The following is a 24,682-nucleotide window of genomic DNA, read 5'->3' as shown; positions in this document are numbered from 1 at the left end:
TAAAAAAAAGAAGACTGGTTCAAGAAACTGATGGGCATAGGAAATACACTTCCCTTATGTACAAAGCTTTTTTTCTTTCTTTCTTTTATTTCTTTGGTACTCTTTACTTAGAAGGGCGCCCACGATTTTGATCGTGGGCATCGTTAGTAAAAAATCTCGGGCATCTCGGGCATTGAATGCACTAAAAAATCGGGTGCGATCAACCGACGAGATGCCCGAGATTTCCCATAGGGAACAATGTTAAATGTCTCAATTGACCCAATTTTCCTGTTCAATGCCTCAATTGACCCGATTTTTCCATAGGAAACAATGTTAAATGGGCCACAGAGGCCAAATAGGCACCCTGAAGTGTATAATGGCCACCCGAATTGTTAACGCCACCCCACGATCAACGTCAACCCGATGCGTGGCGAGCGCAGCGAGCCGGCGAGGGGCGGCGGTACGCGTCCTACGACCTTTTCATACCCCCACTATCCACGTCGGCGTGGAGTTGAGAATAGAAAGTGTGGCGAGCGCAGCGAGCCACCGAGCCCGAAGCGTGGCGAGCGCAGCGAGCCCCGCGAGGGTACGCGGACAGCTGTGAAGCCCGCGAGGGGACGCGGATACCTGTGAAGGTATCCGCGTCCCCTCGCGGGGCTCGCTGCGCTCGCCACGCTTCGGGCTCGGTGGCTCGCCACACTTTCTATTCTCAACTCCACGCCGACGTGGATAGTGGGGGTATGAAAAGGTCGTAGGACGCGTACCGCCGCCCCTCGCGGGCTCGCTGCGCTCGCCACGCTTTGGGTTGACGTTGATCGTGGGGTGGCGTTAACAATTCGGGTGGCCATTATTCACTTCAGGGTGCCTATTTGGCCTCTGTGGCCCATTTAACATTGTTTCCTATGGAAAAATTGGGTCAATTGAGGCATTGAACAGGAAAATCGGGTCAATTGAGACATTTAACATTGTTCCCTATGGGAAATCTCGGGCATCTCGTCTGTCGCATCGCACCTGATTTTTTAGTGCATTCAATGCCCGAGATGGCCGAGATGGGCGCCCTTCTAAGTAAAGAGTACCATTTCTTTATAGCTAATTGAAAATAAATGAAAACAGCTTGCTAATAAGGATATATCATATATGTAACTTATTTTTCTCTCCCAAACTACTTGACTACAGTATTAAAAAAGCTTAATCTGTCTCTGAAATTCAGCATACAATTTTCTTGGGATGAGTTACACCAGATGCAAGTGAAAATAAAAATGGCAGGACAGTGTTTGTATAAGATATAAGGCACGGAACATAGGAACATCATTATCAGTCCTGAGATTTTAGTGTCTCACAAAGAGATCATAATAACAAACATAATATTTGTGTATGACACACAACCAGTCAAAATAGTGCACATGGTACCTAGTGCCATCTTAACAGCATTATGGGCCCCTGGGCAAAGCAGTGGAGAGATTTTTTTGCCACTGCACATGTGCTGTGATGGTCTTGTAAAGTATTTTTTTGGACAAAGTGAATGAAAGTAATGGACCATATGTGAGAGCTAAGGGGAAGGGGGGTGATGGCCAATCAAACAGCTTGTAATGGTTATCTCAAACACAGTAACAATGGCCCTAGCATCTTAATTCTAGCAGCCAGGCTGCATGACTATAGGGTTACTCAAAAAGTCGAGCATTGGCCAATGTGCATTTGATGGTGCATCTTTGTACTTAAGTTCACTGACGGCTACAGTGGGTAAGACAAATCCAGGTGGCTGCAACATTTGAATATTTTTGCACAGCTGCTGGTGGGTGATCGTAGCATTGACATCCATGAATCAGGCCCATTGTTGGTGAATTTGCTCCCACTTGATTGAGAGGCGGATGAAGTATTGCACACAGCAACATCTACTGCTATTGAATTATGCGTAAATGCAGCAAAAACTCTTTCCCCTTTGTACATCTGTGCCTTTGAATGTGCAAGGCCTGAGATGCCCACTAACAGTGACTGTATGGTGTGCCCTGTAGCGGATGCCATATTTCGCCGTATTTCTGAGTCTAACTGGAATCTCCTATGTGTTTGTGAACACAACTGCTTTCACTGACACACCCGCAACCCTCCCATAACATGCCACATGACTGGACCACTTTTTCTTGCAACTAAAGCCAGCGCCAGTAACAATTGGGATACTGCATGATTACAACATCACCTTTGTGCGCATCCTGTGTAACGTATGTGTTGTAGCAGTTTTTAGGGAATTTTGCACAAGTTGCAAACATAGCTCTGTGGACATTGGCTCTGCGTCGTGGACCACTGTGATTTAGTTGGCTTATGCACCTTTGCCACACCTCCCATATGTACCCATTTATGTAGGATTATATGCTGCCAGTCATTATGTTCAATCACTTACCATGATACACAGTACCAATGTTTTAGGGAAGAGAGAGGGTTTAGCAATGACCTAACTTAAAACACTCGGCACATCTAGGGATGCCAATCCCGGGGCATTTTTTCAATCCCGGGATTGAAAAATGCTCAATCCCGGGATTCCCGGGATCCCGGGATTGGCATCCCTACCTGTGCTGCATATTTGTGGATACCCACCCCCACACCGGCCGACCCGCACATTTACTTACATTAGCGGGCGGCCGGCCGGGAGTGGGTTCGGAGGTGCACGGTGCCTCCAGGCTCGTGCACCTCCTTCTTAGCAGGCAGGGCAGGCCGGAACGAAGAGGCAGGGCAGGCCGGAAAGGAGGCGGGCGGGCGCGCGTGCGGAGGAGACGAGAGGGGGCGGGCACAGGAGAAGGCTGCGCAGCGTGACCTCTACTGTCACGCTACGCTGGCCACACGCAGAGGTCAGGATACGGGAGCCGGGCAGCATCTGAGCGAGTGCTCAGACGCTGCCCGGCATTAGACTGCGCATGCGCAGTCTAATCCCGAAATCCCGGGATTGGATATTCCAATCCCGGGATTGAAATCCCGCACTTTTTGAGGCCAAATCCCGGGATCCCACCGATCCCGGGATTGGCCACCCTAGGCACATCCCTTGGTGACTTTAAACATCCTCAACATTGCATGACATGCTCCCACTGTGGTGTGACCATGTTACCAACCTGGAATGACCACACCCATATTTTACATGTGCCGCCACTGATTGCCTCTGGGACAATGTTGGAAGCATTTATACCGTATTTCAGTTTATTTATGCTAAAGGACTTCCTTGTAATCAATAGGTTGTCAAGAAATTGATAATGCCAATTATAACTAACTAATTTTGGTACTTCCTCATCTTTGTTGCCACCGCAACTAAAGTTGTGGCAAGCGAAGCAGAGCGCAGTGAGCGACCGAGCCCGAAGCATGGCGAGCTACCTAAGTTTTGTAGCGTAAGCGGTGACCGCAAAGATGAAGAAGTATCCTAATTTGTTTGCCTTCAAAGTGCCAGAACAATATAACAGTAATGTCAGCAGATGTGTGTGCCTTAATGGACCAAGACTTAAATTGCTTTGTCGAGCACCATCTAGAGGCCACTGGTGTGCAAAACACTTGAATCCCCCTTATAAAGGTGAGGAGATGTGTTAGGCCTTTATTAAATAGGACAGAGGTTCCCAAACTGTGTGCTGTGGAACCCTGGGGTGCCTTGGGTTGGTTGTCCTGGACCAATTCAAATAATTTATGATCAATGTAATATGGTCAATGAAATGGTGGAGGTAGCTACCAATCATAAAATATCTTCTCCCTCATCATATAAAATTAACCTATAGGTGGCCATTAATTTCACTTCATTTTTTTCGCAGCGATGCATGGCCAATCAATCCCCTTTAAGCTGGTCATTTTGCATGTAATGTATGGCATGCAATCATACTCCCCGCTGCCAAGAAAGGGGTCGATTTGGAGGCAGGGTATGCAGCAGGACCAACGTCCGACTCTGGTTCGATGCACACAGGACCATGCATTGGGTGTTAAACATATCAGATTTGGCCACTTTTCACCCGATTTCTCATCCGGATCCGGCAGAATCTGGTGAAAGGTGGCAAAATTGGACTAGTGTATGGGGCCTTAAGCATACCTCCCAACTGTCCCAATCACAGCCGGACAGTCCCTTTATTCGCAGACTGTCCCGCTGTCCATCCCGCGGGTGGCAATGTCCAGCGGGAAGTTGGGCAGAGTGAACATAAAAAAATGCTTAAAACGGGGGTCACTACACTAAACCACGCCCCATTTACACAACACCACGCCCACTGACACTACGCTTCGTCCCTTTTTCGGGATGGCCACGCTTTCAGCACGGCAGGTCCTGATTTAGGGTTTTCGAAAGTTGGGAGGTATGACATATAAACCCAATTTACTTCATATAATATGTATTCTAAAGTTCTCAATAAGAAACATTTGGCCTAGGGGTGCCGCAAAAGAACATTCTGATACTCTAGGGTGCAGTGATTCCTAAAAGTTTGTGAACCACTGATATAGGATAAATGTCAGGGCACAATATGTGACACAATAACTAAATACTAGAATTTTTGGAATTGTTTCAGATTCTATGATATTTGGCCAGTAGAAAGGCCTAAGACTTGACAGTGCAGGGAGTTCAGCTGTGTGTGGCCTGCTTTATATATTGCCTGCCTAAGATCCCTTTATTACTCTCTTCTCATATTGCACTTTCCCATACAATGATAGTTAGGGTTCTTACACAGGGATACCTTGTCTGCATCCATGCTCCGTTGATCAGAGGTGAGTTCAGGTAGAGCAAAAGCTTCTCTAAATAGGACACGTTTTCCTCTATGTAGATTACCTGGTATGTACTTTTAATGGTTAGTAATAGTTTATATCTGAAACATCTTGATGCAAATGAACTGAACCCGAACTGACAGAACATGGGCGCAAACAAAGCACTCAGGGTAAGAACCCCACGCTGACAGCTTCATGCTGTGACTAAGCATGTCAGGGAGTTAAGGAAATGTTTTACTTTCACAGACTCTGGTTTTTATCATTATAACCAATTTACTTTTCTATGGTTAAGGTATGCTAGGTCGACCATGTCTAGGTCAACATTCATTAGGTTGACACCCAATGGCCGACAGTGAGTAGGTCGATACCTTTGAATAGTCGACATACCCATGGTCGACAGGGTCTAAAGGTCGACATGAGTTTTTCGACATGGACACTAAAAAAGTGCACGCGTCTCCAATATATTGCTCAGTGTCTCCTTTTCATCAGCGACCAGAGATGCTCGCTGATGAGAAGGAACCTCTGCCGGCGGTGCCGCAGAGGTAATCAGCTGGTCACAGGAGCAAGCTTCTGCGACCAGCGATTAGAACGGGGCTGAAAACGGGAGCACGCACCCGGCGATTTTTCGCCGAGGCACACTCCAATCACTGGCAATATGGTCGCCAGCGACCATATTTCCAGCGATTTTAGCCCCTATCGCCCCCGTGTGTACACAGCTTTAGTGTTGGGAATATAAATACTGAAAAAACAAATATAACAAAGCCCCACAATACATGGACACTTCCTTCTGTTGCATGATTTAAACATAAAATAGAGTTCCAGGCTGGTTCCTCATAACTGAAAAAAAAATCAAACTGGATTACGTAAAGGGTCAAGGGCCTGGATGACCCCCTGCCAGCACACATGTGTAAAACGTTATATTATGGGGAAAACTGTGTAACATCTGCCTAACCGGTAAAGTGTTTTCTTGTGTAACAGCTATTTCAGAGCAATAAATATCACTACAGTTTAAGATCATGCTGTGTTCTTGTGAGATGCATACACCTGCTGTATTCCTGTGACCTACAGATAACAGCTAACACAATAATCCATCCTCTAGCTGTCCCCCGTACAGAGCTGGACCACCTGTTACACTGAGTGTACAGCCACATATAGCACCACACTGTGGAGCACTCTGCCGCTGCCTCCGCCATCATGACTGCTAGCTGACTGATGCCACCTCCTGAGATACTACCCGCAGAGGGACAGTGACTGTGGGTTACGGTGATTGTGGGGGTGGAAAAGGAAGGCACAGGGACGAGGAAGGCACAGGGACTTTGCTGGTGTCATCTTGCTGCAAGCACACCCACTAATTCCTTGTCTCCCCTGCCTTCACTGTGATTAAGACTTACTTCCTATTGGAAGGTCTGCCTGCCAGTCACCCACAGGACAGGCAGTCCCATTGGGAGGTGTTTCTTGCTGCTAGCACACCCACTGCGTGACAGGGATGTGATTAGCAGAGAGAGGGTTTCCTGCGAGAAACCACTCCCTGTCTGATTATCAGTCCAATAAGGCATTTATGGACTGCAGCCGATGCAGTCCATAGAAACTAGGTTTTTGCACATGCTTACTCAAGTCGTCACTTGTGCGCCTGTCCAGGCTCCTGATAAATCCACTGTGCAGGAGTTGAGATCAAGTGAACGGGTACCTGGCTGACATGGGCCAGCACTCTCTTCTCCGGCATCCTCCCGACCCAGAAACAAAAGGAAACATCACTGGTTGGAAAGAGCCAAAAAGGAAAAACAATAACACCCAGGAGCAGTTCCATTTGTGTGGCAGTGGCAGTGACTAGCATACTACAATGTATTTATTTATTCCCAGTTATTTATATAGCACACACATATTTGAACATTCACATCGGTCCCTTCCCCAGCAGATTATTGGTGTCATTCCAGTCCCTTTGGAACGGGGCGAATTCAGCCCTGTTCTGATGGTTGGGGGATTGCACATGCACATCATCTTTAATGCGCATGTGCAGATCCTCTTTGCGAACGGCTTTGGCGACTTGCAAACGCATGTCGACCTTGTGTCTGTCGATCACGTTCCCGTTGACCTAACACTTGTGTCTAACTTTTGTTACTGTCGATCTAGATCAGGGCTGGGCAACACCGGCCCTCCAGATGTTGATGAACTACACATCCCAGCATGCCTTGCATCAGTTTCAGCATGGCCACATAGCAAATCTAATGCAAAGCATCCTGGGATGTGTAGTTCATTAACATCTGGAGGGCCGGTGTTGCCCAGCCCTGATCTAGATACTGTCGACCATCTTTAGTCATCTAACTAGAGGTGTTTCACTAAGCGTATTTGACCATAACATGGTCGATCTAGACACCATTAATCCATCTACCGAATACGATGTTAATATGGGCCTAATTCAGAGCTGTATAAAATTGAAATGTTCACAATTTTTGGCTAATGTGTGTACACAAAAATCCCCAGAAATTCCTACAGCACATGCATACACAGATTGGGATGCCCAGCAACAGAAATGTCTTCTGTCTGGGCATTAGAAGGTGGCTACACAGACACAATATGATGATCAGTTTTATGGGCGTGTTATGGGAGTGTGTGTCTTGGGTATGTCACTGCAGTGCACACAGACACTGAATTATCCACTTAGGAGGCCATATGTACCTGCCATTGGGCTGATGCAAGTATCAATGGCGCGACTGCAGTATCCATCACATTAGGCATTATTAGAGAACCTACAGATGCTGACATTGGGCTTTTCAGAACTTACATAATCATACGCATGGACAGAGGCGTAACTCTGGGAGGCAATGGAGTCACCTGCCACCGGGCTCTGTTCTCAAGGGGGCACCTCTCCTCCCCTTTGAGTTTAAATAAGTTAATTGAAAGCTGTCAATATCACTTCTGTGACTCCCCCTCCTAGCAGGCCATGTTGGTGTGTGTGTTTTTGTGTGTGTGTGTGTGTGTGGTAGGGGGGTGCCAATATTTATCTTGCCTCCGGGCAACTGGAATGAACTTCTGCATGATGTACTCCAAGAAAATAATTTTTTAGCGACATCTGCATAAAGTCGCAAACATGTAACCGCCAAAAGATGAGATATCTTTTGAACTGGCCCCACCAACACAATCCTAGTGAAAAAACATCAAGCAACTTGCTAGTATAAATCTCTTTTACCTGTCCCATTTTTTACACCCTGCAGTCATTTAATTTGAATATCCCAAGCAAGGGTGACTCAGTGGTGCAAAGGAAACCTAATAGATATAGTTTACACAAATTATATTAAAAAGTGGAAATCCATTAATTTAATCTGGACTTCCCATTAAAATATCTATAGGCACACCCCCATTGGTCCTAGTAAATATCAATATTAGCTTCCATTACAAAAGGAGTTAGAAACTAAAAAACATAAATAAATAATGGTGCAAACAAGTCAAGTAGATTCGTGAAAACAAGTGCTTTCTCCAATGCTCTTGTGGTATACCATTTAATGGTTTTAAAATAACAAGATATTAACTCAGATCCAATGTTGTCCATAAAATTAAATGACCACGACCAATTGAATTCAATATCCATTTTGATAAACTGACTACAGGCATAAAACATGGTCCACTCTAGCACTTTAAGAGTTAACTAGAGATACAGAATCAGACTGACCAAAGCTATTCCTGACATCTGGTTCCCAGATGTAACCTTTAGAGTGGGGTCTTCCTGCACTGAGCCCCCCTACCTCTGAGACTTCCTATGGAATTCCATTGATGTGCAGGGTCACGTTACCTGGAGGGTAAACAAATTTTCTAGGCATGTGAAATGCATGTAAATACCCTTTACACCACTGAAATATTGCACTCTAGGAACATATTCACATGACAGTAGCACAGCAACAATGGAGGTCATTCTAATCTCTTCGGAGCGATGTTTCCCTACTGCGCATGCGCATAATATTGCCGGATCAACCCGGGTCACTGTGCGGTATTAAGGGGCCTTATGGAACATCCTGGGTTCAGCAACCCGACATTCAGACCCGGGTTAAAAGAATGATTTCACCCAGCCACTGCCTCCCCGATGACGCTCCGCTGCTCCGCCCTGCCTTCCCAATGACATCAGCAACCTGGATTCACTTTAGCTAATGCTGTGTTGCTTCCAGGATGGACCCATGTCCAAATCCCAAGTGTGACCCGCCATCTGCGATGAGAATGGGGTATAATAATAATTTTATTTTTCTAGCACTCCAACCATTGCTACTACTGCTGTTGTGTGAACATATTCTTGCAGTGTTAATTAATTCTTGTTACTGTGCTGATACTGGGGCTGAGCTAAGAGATGGGTGCCCATTTTTCTGATAAAACAACAATAAACATTCTGGTTAGGAAACACAGGGAAGGGCAGTGGAGCCACGATTATACAATGTACTGCGAATAACCCACTGTAGAAATGGAGAAGATCTGAGAAATGGTCCACTCACTCGGTAATACAGAAAAATCCCCCAGCTTGATAGAGATATATATATATATATATATATATAGATATGCATAATGCTAATAATGTATTTCTATTAGATCAATTGCAAGTAGATACTACTGGTTTCTGGTCCTAACTATTGCATACTTCAATCTGTGAAAGCTTGAAGCAGTTGCTTGGAAAAGCAGTGCACCCAATATGGAAATGGCTACACGTGTGGGATGTTGCTCTTTCTGTTATTGTGGTATTTGATCTCAGAATGCATGCAAGAGAATGTGACCTATATCACCCTTGACCCTTTATAACACAACCAGTATGGTCGGACAGCTGCCTCTTCCTACCTCTTGGTTTCCAGCTACAGCCATGCAGTAAACAGCCAAGCTGTTACAGCCTATACATGGCTTCTAGAATCATGATTGGTGGATGACTGAAGCTATCTACCAATCATGGGGCTAGAAGCATACAGTGAGAGACCAAAGTAATGGTGAGTAATTTTATTGGCGTTTCCCATAGATCTGACGTGTCCATTAGCCACATATAAATTAAAGACCTTGCATAGATCAGTATACCAACACACACACACACACACACACACACACACACACACACATATGTAATTTATATTAGACACAGATGGTTTATCAATTTCAATTAATATGATTACAAGCACACTACGCATGAATCATCTAAATCAAATATTGCTAACATACATTTTAATCAATTGTCAAATGCACCTCTAATCACACTAAATGATTAAAAGGCAGTCGTATGTCCATCTACAATCACGCCTATCAAACACACTTCATTCACATATGTCATTAAACACACAAAGGAGGAGATTTATCAAAGCCTGGAGAGAGATAGTATTCTAATCAAAAAGCTGCAAATGGCAGGGGCTAATTGGTTGGTACTTCATTTCCATGGGCCAGATGCACTAGGCTTCAAAAAGTGCTAAAATGATGAGTGATAAACAATCAACCAATCAGCTCCTGACTGATATTTTTCAAACACAGCCTGTGACATGGCATATAGGAGCTGAATGGCTGGTTGTTTCTCACTCTCCACTTTCTCACTTTCTGAAGCTTAGTGCATCTGGCCTGGCCCCATATGTGAACAATACTGCCCACTACTGATGCTCCATTAATAGAACCCATGACAAGTAAAAACACTTGTGAGCAGTTTGAAGATATTGGGGCAGATGTATCAACTAGTGTTAAGTGAATATCTGCACTTAACACTAGTTAATTTGAGGGATTACATGTTTTATAACTAACGTGCGCTAGGGACAGGCCGCTGACTAATGATGTCCCTTGCCGGGGCAATGTATTAACAGCCTTCAAGGCGTTAAATCGCCACGGTCGCTTTGACAGCCCAGGGCTAGCGTTGTCCTATCCCCACTGCAGGGACAACGCTAGCCCTGCTGCTGAGCTTAGGGCTGCGTTGAAGATCTCGCGATAATAGCAAGATCTCGTGCATGCCCAGAGAGCCGGCCAGGGGAGAGAGGGAGCTGCCAGGGCTGCCAGGAAGCTGATAAGGAGAGCGGTAAAGGCAGAACATAACAGCTCTCCTTATCGGCAAGGGGGGCTGTAACGGGTGCCCGCTTCTTAATATGCAGGAGAAGTGGGATCTGATATTTCTAAAACATTATGGGCATGATAATACATCTGCCCCTATAATTGTTAACTTGAAATAAACTGTGGGTGAGATCCTGAACTGGAATCAAATTTGTAAAATGTTATGGAGAAACTGTGGGGAAATCCTGGGCTGGTTTATTTCAGGTGGTCAGAGGTTGAGATTTTTTTAATTAGGTGAAGGGGGAGGTTCAGATCTGAAACCTGATTTTTAAAGATGGCAGGGTGTATATTTGGAGTAGGACTTTATAGAAGCTGTGGTACTCATATTTGGAACATGTTTGATAAAGCAGACGAGGGGTCAAATCTAGGGTCAGGTTTCGGGTCTGATTTTGGTACTTGTGTAGTTTCACGGCGCCAGCATGGCGACGTGTGTATGTGTCCAGCTGCGGGGCTGTAAACTCGATGCCAATGTGTATAGTTCATACCCCCAATATCCACGTTGGCATGGACTTGAATTTAGCCTGTAGCGTGGGCGAGCGCAGTGAGCCCCGCAAAGGGACACAGAAGTACACAAGTACCCCGAGGGGTGATCTGGGGGACAGATTTCATTATACTTGTAACAAAATAAAACAGTTTGGACTAATAATGTATGACATCTGCAGCCTTGGAGGGATATACACATGAGAACAGTGGAGGCGATACATTTGATTATGTGAACGTGATTTCAGACAGTCTCTCCCGGATTATGTAAACATTGCACAATTCCAATACCAAATTTAAATTTCATTCTAAGAATTCATTGAGGACCTATATTTGCTCTTCTGAATTGTACACAGTTTGACCAAACTCATGTTTGATACAGCCATTGAGTCTCAGCCCTGATGAAGTCTTGTAGACGAAACGCGTCGGGTTTTTTGATGACTGTTGTGAACTATATTAATTGAGTACATGGAATGAAATGTGGTGTGAAAAATATTTTATTGTTGTGATTTTATAAAAAAAAAAAAAGATTTTTATTAAATTTGTTAACATTTTTTCCAGCTGATTGTCACTTATTCGTGTCCATTTAGCTGGTGGTGGCACATTGTTCTTGGCACACTTTATATACTTCCGTATATACATACATATATCTCTTATATATTTAGCCAGATCTGTCACTCATCCCCTGTGTATATAACCCTGGGCGGGGTTACAAGAGTGATTGACAGCGTTAAACACACATAGATCTTTATTCTAGTTCACTCTTTCTGAAAAAATCCTTCTTAGATGGACAAAACCATGTGCATTGCAGGTGGGGCAGATGTTACTTGTGCAAAGAGAATTAGATTTGGGTGGGGTTTTACTTCAAAGTAAGATCTATATTGCAGTGTAAAAATAAAGCAGTCAGTATTTACCCTGCACAGAAACAAAAAAACTCACCCAAATCTAATTCTCTCTGCACATTTTACATCTGCCCCCCTGCAGTGCACATGGTTTTCTCCATCTTAGAAGGATTTTGGCAGAAAGAGTGAACTAGAATAAAGCCCATAGTTTCTGCCTTAGGCAACCCCCCTGCCCAGCGTTATACACAAACCCGCCCCCCCCCCCCCCCTAGGGATAGACCAGCGTTAAACACACCCCCACCCCCTTTGAAAACACTGCCCCCACCCACAGCCAGGGCTACAACACATGCCCACCATCCACCATTATACACCACAGCCAACTGGTGTAGGTGAGCAGCGGGCCTGACCGCACCCAGCCCCCACGAGTGGAAACAATTAGTAAATTACTATCCAAAGCCATGTGAATGGAAAGCTACAATAATGGTGGTCCAATTGATTCTACTGTATAAAGGGCCTGATTCACATCTATAGGACAAAGATGTCCCCTGCCAACATCTGCTACTCGAGTGCTGTGTTAAAATAAGCAGCATAAGATCAACATTACATTGGTCGAAAACCTTGGCCAGTGTGCCTAAACTCATGCTTACTTAGACTAGTCATTGGACCCCATCTGCCAGGTCCAGGAAGTCTGCATCCGATGACATAGACCTTGTGCTAGGGATGGCCATCGGTGCAGTTGTCATCAATGGTTGCCATCAATGGTGATAGTGTAACCGGCCAGCAATGGTAACAGACTTTGTTACAGATGACGTCTATGGTTTTACCTATCGAAGGTCATCCATTTTCTTTGATTTACTGGACCGCATACCAATCAGAACCAGGAGCTGGGGCTTCATTGGTGTCAGGGGCGGAGCTATGCTCAGTGTCCCGGCCCCTTGGGGGGGGGGGAATAATATTCCATTCTCTTGTGACATCGATGGAGAGAAACCATCTGGTTCCCCCATGATGGCAATTCCTACCTTGTGCTCAACATGCCTACAAAACATAATCTATTTTGTAGAACAGACCCAGTCATTATCCCCGCTCTGCCCCCCAAATGCTGAATCATTTTGTGGCTATCACACACGTGCAGCTGCCCCACTTTCAGATTTGTACATAAACCATCAGGTTTGCATACAAATCTGAATCCGGCCCATAGTTCCCTACAATGCTCCTTGTATTGTAATGGTCATCTGAATGCTCCCTGAATAAGCATATTCGGGGTCCAGAGGAGCCCCAAGTGACATAATTAGAAAGATGGCACTGTACAGTTGAAGTGCTGTGCCTAATCCTTTTCCTTGTAAGAGCCACCTTCCTGAATATCACTGGAAAGATGGCATCGCCGAGGAAGGGGTACCCTCTTACTGGCACAAGGTAGTATGTGAAGTGGGTTCGACAGGTCATTAGTTCGACAATGTCTATGTCAACAGTCAAAAGGTCGACATGGGGGTTTTCACTGTTTTTTTACCTGAATTTCAGTGAAAAACAGTGAAAAACCTTTTGACTGTCGACCTAGACATTGTCAAACTAATGACCTGTCGAACTAAGGACCTGTCGAACTAAGGACCTGTCGAACTAACTTTCGACCTAGAACCATGTCAACCTTTTCCTATATCGACCTAGACCCATGTCGACCTTTTCCCATGTCGACCTAATGGTGTCGACCATCATGCTGTAGACCAAATGACTGCATCCCCTCAGAGGAAGCGCCCCGTCTTGTGTATTAATACTCTCCTCGCTCCTTGTATTGTATAATGGTCACTAGAATACATACTGCATAGTATTTCAGTCACTAGAATACTTCCTGTATGCTATATTGGTCACTAGAATGCTTCTTGCATTGTATATTGGTCGCTAGAATGCTTCCTGCATTGTATATTGGTCACTAGAATGCATCCTGCTTTGTATTCCTAGAAGGGGCAGTATGGATGGTGTAATGGTTAGCATTACTGCCTCACAGTACTGAGGTCATGGTTTTGATTCTCACCATGGCTCTAACTGCGGAGTTTGTATATTCTCCCCGTAACTGCGTGGGTTTCCTCAGTGTACTCCTACATTTCAAAAATATACTGGTAGGTTATTTGGCTGGTAACAAAAATTAACCCTAGAATGAACGAGTGTGCATGTACATGTGGTAGGTAATATAGATTGTATGCTCCATTGGGGCAGGGACTGAATGTTCAAATAGGTACTTATGTAGTATCTGGGCTGCCGATTTCTAAATCGGGTCGGATCGGGAGATCGCATCGCATCGCATGCGACCATGCGATTCGATGCGATGCGATGCGATGACCCGATTTTTCCATAGGAATCAATGTTAAAATGATTCCTATGGAAAAAGGGGTCCTTTTCATACCCCTACTATCCAAGTGGGCATGGAGTTGGATATAAACCTGTGGCGAGCGTAGCGAGCCACCGAGCCCGAAGCGTGGCGAGCGAAGCGAGCCCCGCGAGGGGACGAATACCGTCCCCTCGCGGGGCTCGCTTCGCTCGCCACGCTTCGGGCTCGGTGGCTCGCTACGCTCGCCACAGGTTTATATCCAACTCCATGCCCACTTGGATAGTAGGGGTATGAAAAGGACCCCTTTTTCCATAGGAATCATTTTAACATTGATTCCTATGAAAAAATCGGGTCATCGCATCCGATATCGGATGCGATGCGATATCGCATCGCATCGCATCTGATTGTATGCCTTAACTTAAGGCATACAATCAAAAAATCGGCAGCCCAGATACTACATAAGTACCTTCAAATATTCTCTGTAAAGCGCTGCGGAATATGAGTAAGCTATAAGAAACTGTTAATAAATAAATATTTTGGTAACTAGAATGCTTTCTTTATTATATATAAGTCACTAGAATGCATCCTGCGTTGTATTTCAGCCACTATAAAAGTATCCAACATTGTATTATATATTGGTCACTAGAAGGCTTCCTGTATTGTATATTTGTATATTGGTCACTAGAATGCTTCCTGCATTGTATATTGGTCACTAGAACAGTGTTCACACTAGGCTGTTTTACCAGCCTGCCAATCGACTCCACCGATACACTCTGAAGAAGCCCAGCACCATTGCAGATGCCAGGCCTACCGCCCTAATGCTGGCGGGCCCGGCCTACCCCCAACAGTGACGTTGGCGGGCCCACTTCAACAGTGATATTGGTGCGCCAGGCATGCCCCCAACAGTGACGTCGGCGGGCCCGGCCAGCCCTCCTCATGCTGCCCCCATACCTCAGCATCCTGCACTGCCCCAATCCTAGAAGTATTATTACTAGAATGCTGCCTTTATTGTATATTGGTCACTAGAATGCATCCTGCATTGCGCATGTGTCCAGCAATTATTCTACAAACACATTCTGTTTCAATACAATCCCATTTTGATTGTCAGGAAGCCAGCGTTTAGGGTAGGAAACATGGCATTTTGTAGGTGTATTTGTCCAAAAGCAGACGTGCCAAAGGCATTTTATGGGTGGGTCTTTGACGATAGCGATGACCACTTCCAGCATGTAGCTTTAACATAATTGTGGATGCCCTTGGATGTCAATGTTCAACTATCTCTGTAAAGCGCTGCAGAATATGTATGCGCTGTATAAGAAACTGTTAAGAAATAAATAATGGCACTGATGTGAAGAACTCTTCAATGTCTCGGTTTTTGTAAATGCATCGCGCTTTAACGTTTTGAACGCCATTTCTGCAATGGGCGGTTTTTTCTTTGTGGACGGCAACTATTTGATTGCAGCAAGTGCTTTTCTTAACTTAGCGATCCATGCTGAATTAGGCCCATAGTTCACTGCTATGCTATGAATTGAACAGAGATCACTAGAATAGTATCTGCTTTGTCGGATGGGGCTGGTATGTGTTGTATTTGTTTAACACCCTTTGACAAAACTGTTTTTTCTATATTTCTCTGTATAATTAAATCACATGCATTTAGACAAACCGCTCCTGTTTACTATCCCAGTCTGCTGGTACATAAACCTGGGTCTCTTGCTTGTGTTTGCCCCAAGGCTGAACTTACCAGCCAGCCCTTGGGATAGCCTGACAGATAATGGCTATTTTTATGGGACTTCACTTGTTGCATAGAGGATATATAATGTGTATATGATTAGTGGTAGAGTAATATCATTTGTAAGTTATATTTTTAAATATTCACTTAAATATGAGAAAAAAGGCTTAACGCGATTAACTCTAATAGGACATGACGACATAAAACTTTGTGTTTGACAAGGCATATCACACAGCACATGCTGATCCATTACAGCTGCTTAAAAATAAGTCCCAGAGGACATTAGCGTGTACAGTATATGCATCTCAGGGTCTTTTATGTTTAAGCATAAACACATTTTGACAAAGTCACCCCTTACTTCCTTTTCAGTGACAAAATGAGGACAAATCATTGTTTTGAATTCAAAATAAAAGCCCTTTAAAATTACACATAAAATATTTATTTACAGTTATTTACATAGGGCACACATATTCCACAGCGCTTTACAGAGAATATTTGAACATTCACATCAGTCCCTGCCCCAGTGAAGCTTACAATCTATAAGCTGCAATCTATAACAGGGGTGGCCAACTCACAGCTCGCGGCAGGGATCGGGCAGCAGTGATCAGGCAGCCCCCCCGCCCCCAACCAACACACACACACAGTGAGCGGCTGAATGTCCGGTGGCACCCCCTCTCTGCACAGTGGATAGCCAGCTGTACCCTCCTCCCCACTCAGCAGATGGCCCGCAACAACTCCTTCCCCGCACCGCACGTTGCCCACCCCTAGTTGCAAAGTGGGCGGCCCGTGGGAACCCCACACACATACATAGTGGCCAGCCCACAGTAACACCCTCCCTGCAAAGCCGGAGGCCCCAGGCAACCTTCTACCTGCAAAGGTACATAAGTAAGGTAAGTAGGGTCAAGGTCTGTCTGTGTGTCAACATCTGTCTTTGTGTTTGTGTCCGTGCCCTACTGTCTGCATCAGTATTTCAATGACTGACTGTGTATCAGCATCCATGTGTCTGTGTCTGCCAGTGTGTCAGCATTAGTGTGTCAGCATCCATGTGTCAACATCTGTCTGTGCATCAGCATCTATGTGTCGTGTCTGCCAGTGTGTCAGTGTCAATGTCTGTGTATCAACATCCTCTTCCCTTTCCAAACTCCACAACAATACCAGCCAGTGGCAGAACTTTTGAGTGGTTGGGCCCCCTCCTCCACCTTATTCCAATATGCAACTCACTGCAGCATGTCGTTAATGAGTACCTTCCTCATCCAGACATCTTGGATGATGGCAAGTGTGTACACACTAAGCAATACTGTCCACAATATTGCTCAGAAAAGCCCTGTGAACAATATTGCCTAGTGTGTATGGGGCTCTAGCAAATGCATTGCAGGCGGGCTAATAAATCACAAATCATGTTAGACACATCCTTAATTACACATATAAACAATAACATCACTACATGCTATGCCTCCTCTTGTCTTCCTATGCCTGATGCCAGCAGTGGTGCCCTGCTCATGTAGTCACATGCTAAATCAACAGTAAAATATGACCTCCTTTAATTATTTAGTGGGTATAAAAGTACAAAATAAGTCCACATTACTTAATATGCTGTAAGTATGTACATGCATCCAGCTTCCTTCTATGCCTTTAACCGTGCATTATATAATATGGAGGAGTTATTTATACCTGGTTGTTACTTATGGAAATCTTCTTGCATCTATGTATCTATTCTCTGTTCTATGAAATTGCCAGGAACTGCCGCATCTTGAATAGCATTCAATGCCTTCTAAAGTAAAGGTTATCTCTCCCTGGCACTTAGTGCGCAGCTTCACAACCAAAATTTACTTTGATCTCTCCCTGATTAACTTATCTTCCTCAATCACCCATTAGTGGCATGGTCTAGTGCTGATACTACAGTTTGATAACAATCTCCTCCTCCAAGAAAATGCACCAAATCCATACACTGAGAAATGATAAATAATATATCTCCAGTGTCATATGGCTGCTGGAACAGAATTAACTTTTGGGTAGTAGTTGGTGTCCTTTCCCTGAGAATCCCAATTTTGCTGATATAATCGCCTCAGGCACACCCCAGCTAATTGTGCAAGCTATACTATTAGAGGTCAAGGGATATTATCACAGTAAGAGATTGATGTTCTGCTTTTACTGAGAATTATTGTCAAGTTGTAATTTGCTATGCCATGTTAAATTTGCATGATTAAAAAAAAAGAACAAAAAAAGAATAAATATAATACAAAAGGTTGATACTACTTTTTTTTTGTTATAGTGTCCTCATTTGTCATGATGTTAGATTGTATCTTTTATTAGCCTGCAGGTTTGTTTTGGCATTGTACAGCCGTCTATGACGACAGTTCTTTACTGACTTAAAGCTCTCCATAGCAACCCACTAACGAGAAGATGCATAGTAATTACACCATTAATACAATAAAAACGATCTATTTTTAATAAGAAATTCGCACAATACACAAATAAAAAAGACATTTTGAATAGTGTCATCCTTTAAGGTATAGCTGATACCTATATTAGGATAATCATTTTAAAGTTATTTAAATACCAAATCAAAATGTTAGTATATAGAGCAAAAAGGTCAAATAATGTGATTTATTAATCATGCTTCTCCACTACCACTTAATTTACAATGCTTCATTTTATATCCTTACCCAATAACAATCTCAATAGCCAATCCCACAACTTTAACACAGTATGAAGTTGTTCTGGCATTAGGACAAAAAGCTGAAATAATAAAGCTGATTAACCTGTTACACCATAATTTTGAATAATTAAGTATCACTTCCAATCTGTTGCCTGTAGAGAGCAATTATGCTTTTGAAGAAACTATGTAGAAATCACATGTGTAACTTTCAACAACCACACAGTTATTACAGTCCTGGTCTTTAGCACCATTTAGGGCAGGCATTCCCAACCACGGTCCTCAAGGCACACCAACAGTGCAGGTTTTGTAGATATCCAGGCTTGAGCACAGGTGACTTAATTAGTATCTGAGGGATTCTGATTAAACTATCTGTGCTGAAGCCTGGATATCACTAAAACCTGCACTGTTGGTGTGTCTTGAGGACCGTGGTTGGGAATGCCTGATTTAGGGGGACAGCCTATTATCCCTGAAGCTGATTTGTGCAAAAAACGGGTGCATATCATTGTATGGTCATTATTGCATTATGTAGTGGCTATTTTTATTTTTGACTGACGGAGATTGGACGAAAGCACATGTGATTGGGGATAAGTCCCAGATCCGATATGTTACCACAGCTCCAGGCAGCTGCTTATAGGATAGCCCTGGCCAAACCAACACCATTGGCAGCTGTGAATCACCACTGCTAATAGGATATTCCCCTTATTCTCTTAGTGAATTAACCCACCACTGAGCCAGTTAAATGAAAACACATATGTTAGGACTCCATTCCCAAATGTACCAAAGGGGGACCGCAGCAGGAAACTCCGATCCCTGCTGCGATCCCCCTGCATAGGTTTCTATGGGGGATGCGAAGCTGCCCGATGTATCAACATCAGGCAGCCCGGCTTCGCATCCCTGGACTATTGACATTCTGAGATGGCGATAGCCCATTGTAGCCTTTGGGCTACGGGATTGCACTGCTGCCGGGCCAGTGCGGCTAGCAGGGTCGGCGCTAACCGCGCATGTGCAGACCCCCCGGCTTCCAGCTGAGCCCTTTCCCTGCACTTGAGGGATGATACATCCCAGCACTAATATCGCATTTTTAAATGCAATAGTGGGAGGTAATATTCCGCCCAGATCGCATTGTAAATGCGATAATTCATAAATGGGCCCCTTATGCTGTGTACACACGGGGGAGATATATTGCTCAGTTTCTCCTGTTCATCAGCAACCAGAGATGGTCGCTGATGAAAAAGAAACTGCCGGGGGGAGCCCGTCAGTGGTAATCAGCTGGTCGCAGGAGCATGTTCCTGCGACCAGCGATCACCACAGGGGCAAAAACGGGAGCGCGCACCCGGCGATATATAGCCGGTGCACACTCCCATTGCGGGCAAAATGGTCGCTCAGCGACCATATTTCCCGCGATTTTGCACAGAATCGCCCCTGTGTGTACGCACCTTTAGAGATATACATACTTAAGGAATGATGGTTAAACAAAAATAGCCTAGGTACTATAATAGTCACCTGTGCTCAAGTATGGCTATCCTTGGCTGGGAACCCTTGTTCTGACTCATTAGTCAGATTTGTTTAAACAGTAATGCACTTGATTTGATATAGATTAGTACCCAAATTTGTTTTAATTGCTCTGTAAAGGTGCGTAAACACGGGTGCAATTATGTATGAAATCGCTGGCAAAATGGTCGCTCAGCGACCATATTGCCAGTGATTTCATGTGCAGCCGGCGATAGATGGCTGGGAGCGCGCTCCCGCGGCCAGCCCTTCATGGTCGCTGGTCGCAGAAGCATGCTCCTGCGACCAGCGGCTTCCCCCAGCGATCGCCGGGCAGGAGGTCAGCGCAGGAGAAATCAGCGCTGTTCTCCCATGCCCTGCGACGCTGCTCCCTCCCTCCTCCCGTCACCTGCTGCTGCGCTCCGCCTCCGCCCCGTAGCAGTGTCTCCTTTACATCGCTGATGAAAAGGAGACACTAGCAATATGATTGCTGGGGATATATTGCTAGCAATATATCCCCAGCAATCATATAGACCCGTGTGTACACAGCATTAGGGTTTATGCACACAAACATCATCCCCATCAGTGATATCAGTGATGGAGCCTAGGGTGCTCTTATTTGGATTTTACATCATAAGATCACCTCTATGTAATGCACAGTGGGAAGAATTATGAAATTGCTAGAAATTCTAGTGAATTGCATATTACAGAATTTGTCTTGTGTTCTTACTGGTAATATAACCCTAACTGATTGGCTGCAGCAGCACAGTGGCTGTCTATTGGCTAACACTCAGCTAGCTACAGTATACACGTCATCTATACAGGAGGATACATAGAATTACTGTGCCTAAAATTTAAGAGCAAGATAAACCTGGCCAGACCTTTACTGAGCTAAAATTCAAGTGTATTTATACAATACCAAATGGTTGTCAGCTGTAAAAGTTGCTATTCCTTCTGGCAATTGTCAAGCTTGAAGAATCTTTACTTTGAAAACATGTTCAATTCATATTTTTTTGCCATTGGAGGAATGACATAAATGTCTGGAGTACACATGCGGCCAATGGCAGAGCAGTTTGGAATATACAATTTTATTATGGCTATTTTGTCTTGTAGAGATAAGCAGTCATTTAACGAAGTTAAACAGCCACTCTAATAATAAAACTTCACTGCAGCTGAAAAAGCTTAGATTTCTTTCGCTGTAGGCTACTTTTATTATTGCATTTATATGCCATTAAATAGCTGTTATTATAGCATCAAATATGTTATTATATAATTCTGTTTGTTGGTGATTAAATCCCTATGTATTATTGTATGGCTCTGCATGACAAAGTGCCACTTGACAAGCATAAGCTATTACTGCATTCTCTATGTTATGCTAACATGATGTAGTGTTACATTTCATTTCATGTTGTTAGATCCCACTATGATATTTGATTGTAGGAGTATTTTGCTCGGAAGTGAACTGTTGGCTGTGTTAGGAATTTGTACCTTGTTTTGGAATGTGGCTCTTGTTCCCTACTGAGGCCACTCACTCCCTGTTCCCTTTCCTGCTCATTGTGATGTCGCCCTCCTTCTTCTCTCCCCCACAGCCTCTGTTTTCTGCATGCTTTCATCTACCTCTCTGCCTGGTGCCTCGCTACAGTATTCCTGGGCACCCTGCAGCTCTACATTCTGCAACAGCCACCAATCACAGAGCAGCTCAGGTGTGATTCCAGGTGTTACAGGTACTGACAGGCATCACACAACAGCAAGGACAACAGGTGGCAAAAAGTCAGATGGTAGCAAAGGATCAGAGAGACCTCAGCTACCTGTACATGCTGCAGATGTTATGACAGGAACCTAGGACCAGAGGGAGACTCCCTATCTGTGCTGGCAGAAATCTCTCACCAAGGACACCAACAGCAGTACATATAATATCTATAAGTGCAACACAGGAGATACAGTAATCAGAAAAAGATGGAGGCAGCGAATTTCAGGACTAGCAAATGGATAGAACTATTGACATAATATCAGCAGGAGGATGTAGAGGACAATCAGAGGGAGGAGTGGCCGGGCAGCAGCAGCAGGGATGCAGGGAGTAGATGTGATTACAGGAAGATCAGGAATTTGAGAAACCAGAACAGGGTTCAAAAATGCAGGAAGATATGGGGAGGTGGGGGTGGTGCATACAGATGGGAGACACAAGCAGAGATGCACAGGGGCCTAGGTGCAGCCAGAAGAAGAATGCATAAGGAAGACTGGTGTTAACCAGGAATACACATGGGGCACATGAGGGTGTGTACTGGATAGGGGTAGGAGTATGGGGAAAGTGTGTAGGCTGTAAGGATAAACGCAAAGAAAATCTATGGGAGCATGACAATGTTGAAGGATGGTGACGCTTGGATGTAGGTACTCAGTTATAGTAATGTAGGTGCTAAGAAGAGCAACACATAATAAGAATAAATCTGCAGAAAACAAGTGCAGAAGCTGGAAGGAGGAATGATGGTCAGATAGGTGTACGAAAGGCAGGACAGACAGACAGGGTAGGATGCACTGTGACATGTAGGTGGGTGCGGGAGATGCAGGGAGAGTGTAAGGGATACAGGAGGTGCGCTGGATGCACAGCATGCACTAAGACTAAGCAGAAGTGATTAGGGAATGGGCAGGGTGTAACATTGCGAGGTCTCTTGTACTCACTCCATGGTGCAAGCTCCTGCTACAGCTCGGGGTGATGTGCAGGCGGACAGCCTGGTCTGGCCCTGAGAGTGTATGTGTGTTGGTGTGAATGTGAAAGGAGGGAGGCACCAGCAGGGCAGTAGCTACACTGTATTATCAATATGTATTCAGCGCCCTCTGATGGACATAAAAGAAACCGCAACTTGTATAGAGCCCGAATCACAGCGCCTTCTACAAGTGAAACGTCATATATGTGTATGCATTTGGCTTCTAATAAGGGTGCCCACACACTAGAAAGATCTGTGATCATAACATTTATCTTAAGATTTTCCTTTTTTTCCAGTCCTGGACAAAGATTTTGTGCAAAGAGTACATTTTTACAAACATTTAGCTTAAGACTCCAGAACATTTTTATCCCCTTCGGTAGTATGCAAGGACATTTTCCAGCCAGAGCTGTGCTGCCGGCATAGGCTCCTCCAGAAAATTTCCTGGTACTTATGTAGTATCTGGGCTGCCGATTTTTTGATTGTATGCCTTAAGTTAAGGCATACAATCAGATGCGATGCGATATCGCATCGCATACGATGCGATGCGATGCGATGACCCGATTTTTCCATAGGATTCAATGTTAAAATGGACTGAGTCCATTTTAACATGGAATTCAATGGGAAAAAGGGGTCCTTTTCATACCCCTACTATCCAAGTGGGCATGGAGTTGGATATAAACCTGTGGCGAGCGTAGCGAGCCACCGAGCCCGAAGCGTGGCGAGCGAAGCGAGCCCCGCGAGGGGACGGTATTCTGTGTCCCCTCGCGGGGCTCGCTACGCTCGCCACGCTTTGGGCTCGGTGGCTCGCTACGCTCGCCACAGGTTTATATCCAACTCCATGCCCACTTGGATAGTAGGGGTATGAAAAGGACCCCTTTTTCCCATTGAATTCCATGTTAAAATGGACTCAGTCCATTTTAACATTGAATCCTATGGAAAAATCGGGTCCATCGCATCGCATCGCATCGCATCGCATGCGATTTGGTCGGGTGCGATGCGATGCGATGGACCCGATTTCAAAATCGGCAGCCCAGTTACTACATAAGTACCAATTTCCTTGCATGGCCATGTAGGTGCGCGCGTATTTTCAGTCCCACACACACACCCACATCCCCCTTTGCTCACCCCCATCGACCGCACACCGCTGCTCCCCCCTCCGATCGCCCGAATGCGCACGAGTGCCCAAACACGCCCAAACCTCTGAATACCCGAGTGCCCAAACACCTGAGAGCACAAACATGCCCTGACACCCGGGTCTCACAGATCTTTAGCTGCATCTTCTGATCTTCCATGCAGCATGGAAGATCAGAAGATGCAGCGAAGGATCCACAGGACTGCGCATAAACATTGGTAAAAATTATCTGATCGGTTGGAAATCCTGTGATCAGTAAAAAAAAAAAATTCGCTGTAGTGCAGTGGTGTCAAGCTCATGACCCTCCAGCTGTTGTGGAACTACACACTCCAGAATGCCCAGCCACAGATTTTATATAGTGGATAGCTAAAACTGTGGCAGGGCATGCTGGGATGTGTAGTTCCACAACATCTGGAGGGCCATGAGTTTGACACCACATCTAGTGTGTGGGCACTTTAACTGCTGCCCCTGCTTTGAACATTAATAGTGCTGGTTCTTTCCCCTTCCACATTTACTTAATCCTGTTATATCACTGCAGCACCAATTCACTGGCTTCCCAAAGTGTCACTGTGACTTAAATCATTTCTATAATGTTATAA

General features: G+C 44.8%; 1 protein-coding gene across 2 annotated transcripts in view; it reads right to left on the bottom strand.

Annotated features, from left to right (window-relative positions):
* Positions 1–23,063, bottom strand: part of PALM (paralemmin) — a 73,195-nt gene extending 50,132 nt beyond the window's left edge. For both annotated transcript variants that reach the window (XM_083182022.1, XM_083182031.1), the window contains exon 1: positions 22,926–23,063. In XM_083182022.1, coding sequence (XP_083038148.1) covers positions 22,926–22,930 — 5 coding nt within the window. In that variant the 5' untranslated portion in view covers positions 22,931–23,063. The remainder of the gene's footprint in view (positions 1–22,925) is intronic.
* Positions 23,064–24,682: the final 1,619 nt, after the last annotated feature.

The sequence above is a fragment of the Crinia signifera genome, chromosome 1 (genome assembly GCF_055691185.1).
Source record: "Crinia signifera chromosome 1, ASM5569118v1, whole genome shotgun sequence".
Taxonomy (NCBI): domain Eukaryota; kingdom Metazoa; phylum Chordata; class Amphibia; order Anura; family Myobatrachidae; genus Crinia; species Crinia signifera.
This window is presented reverse-complemented; position numbering and strand designations above follow the sequence as displayed.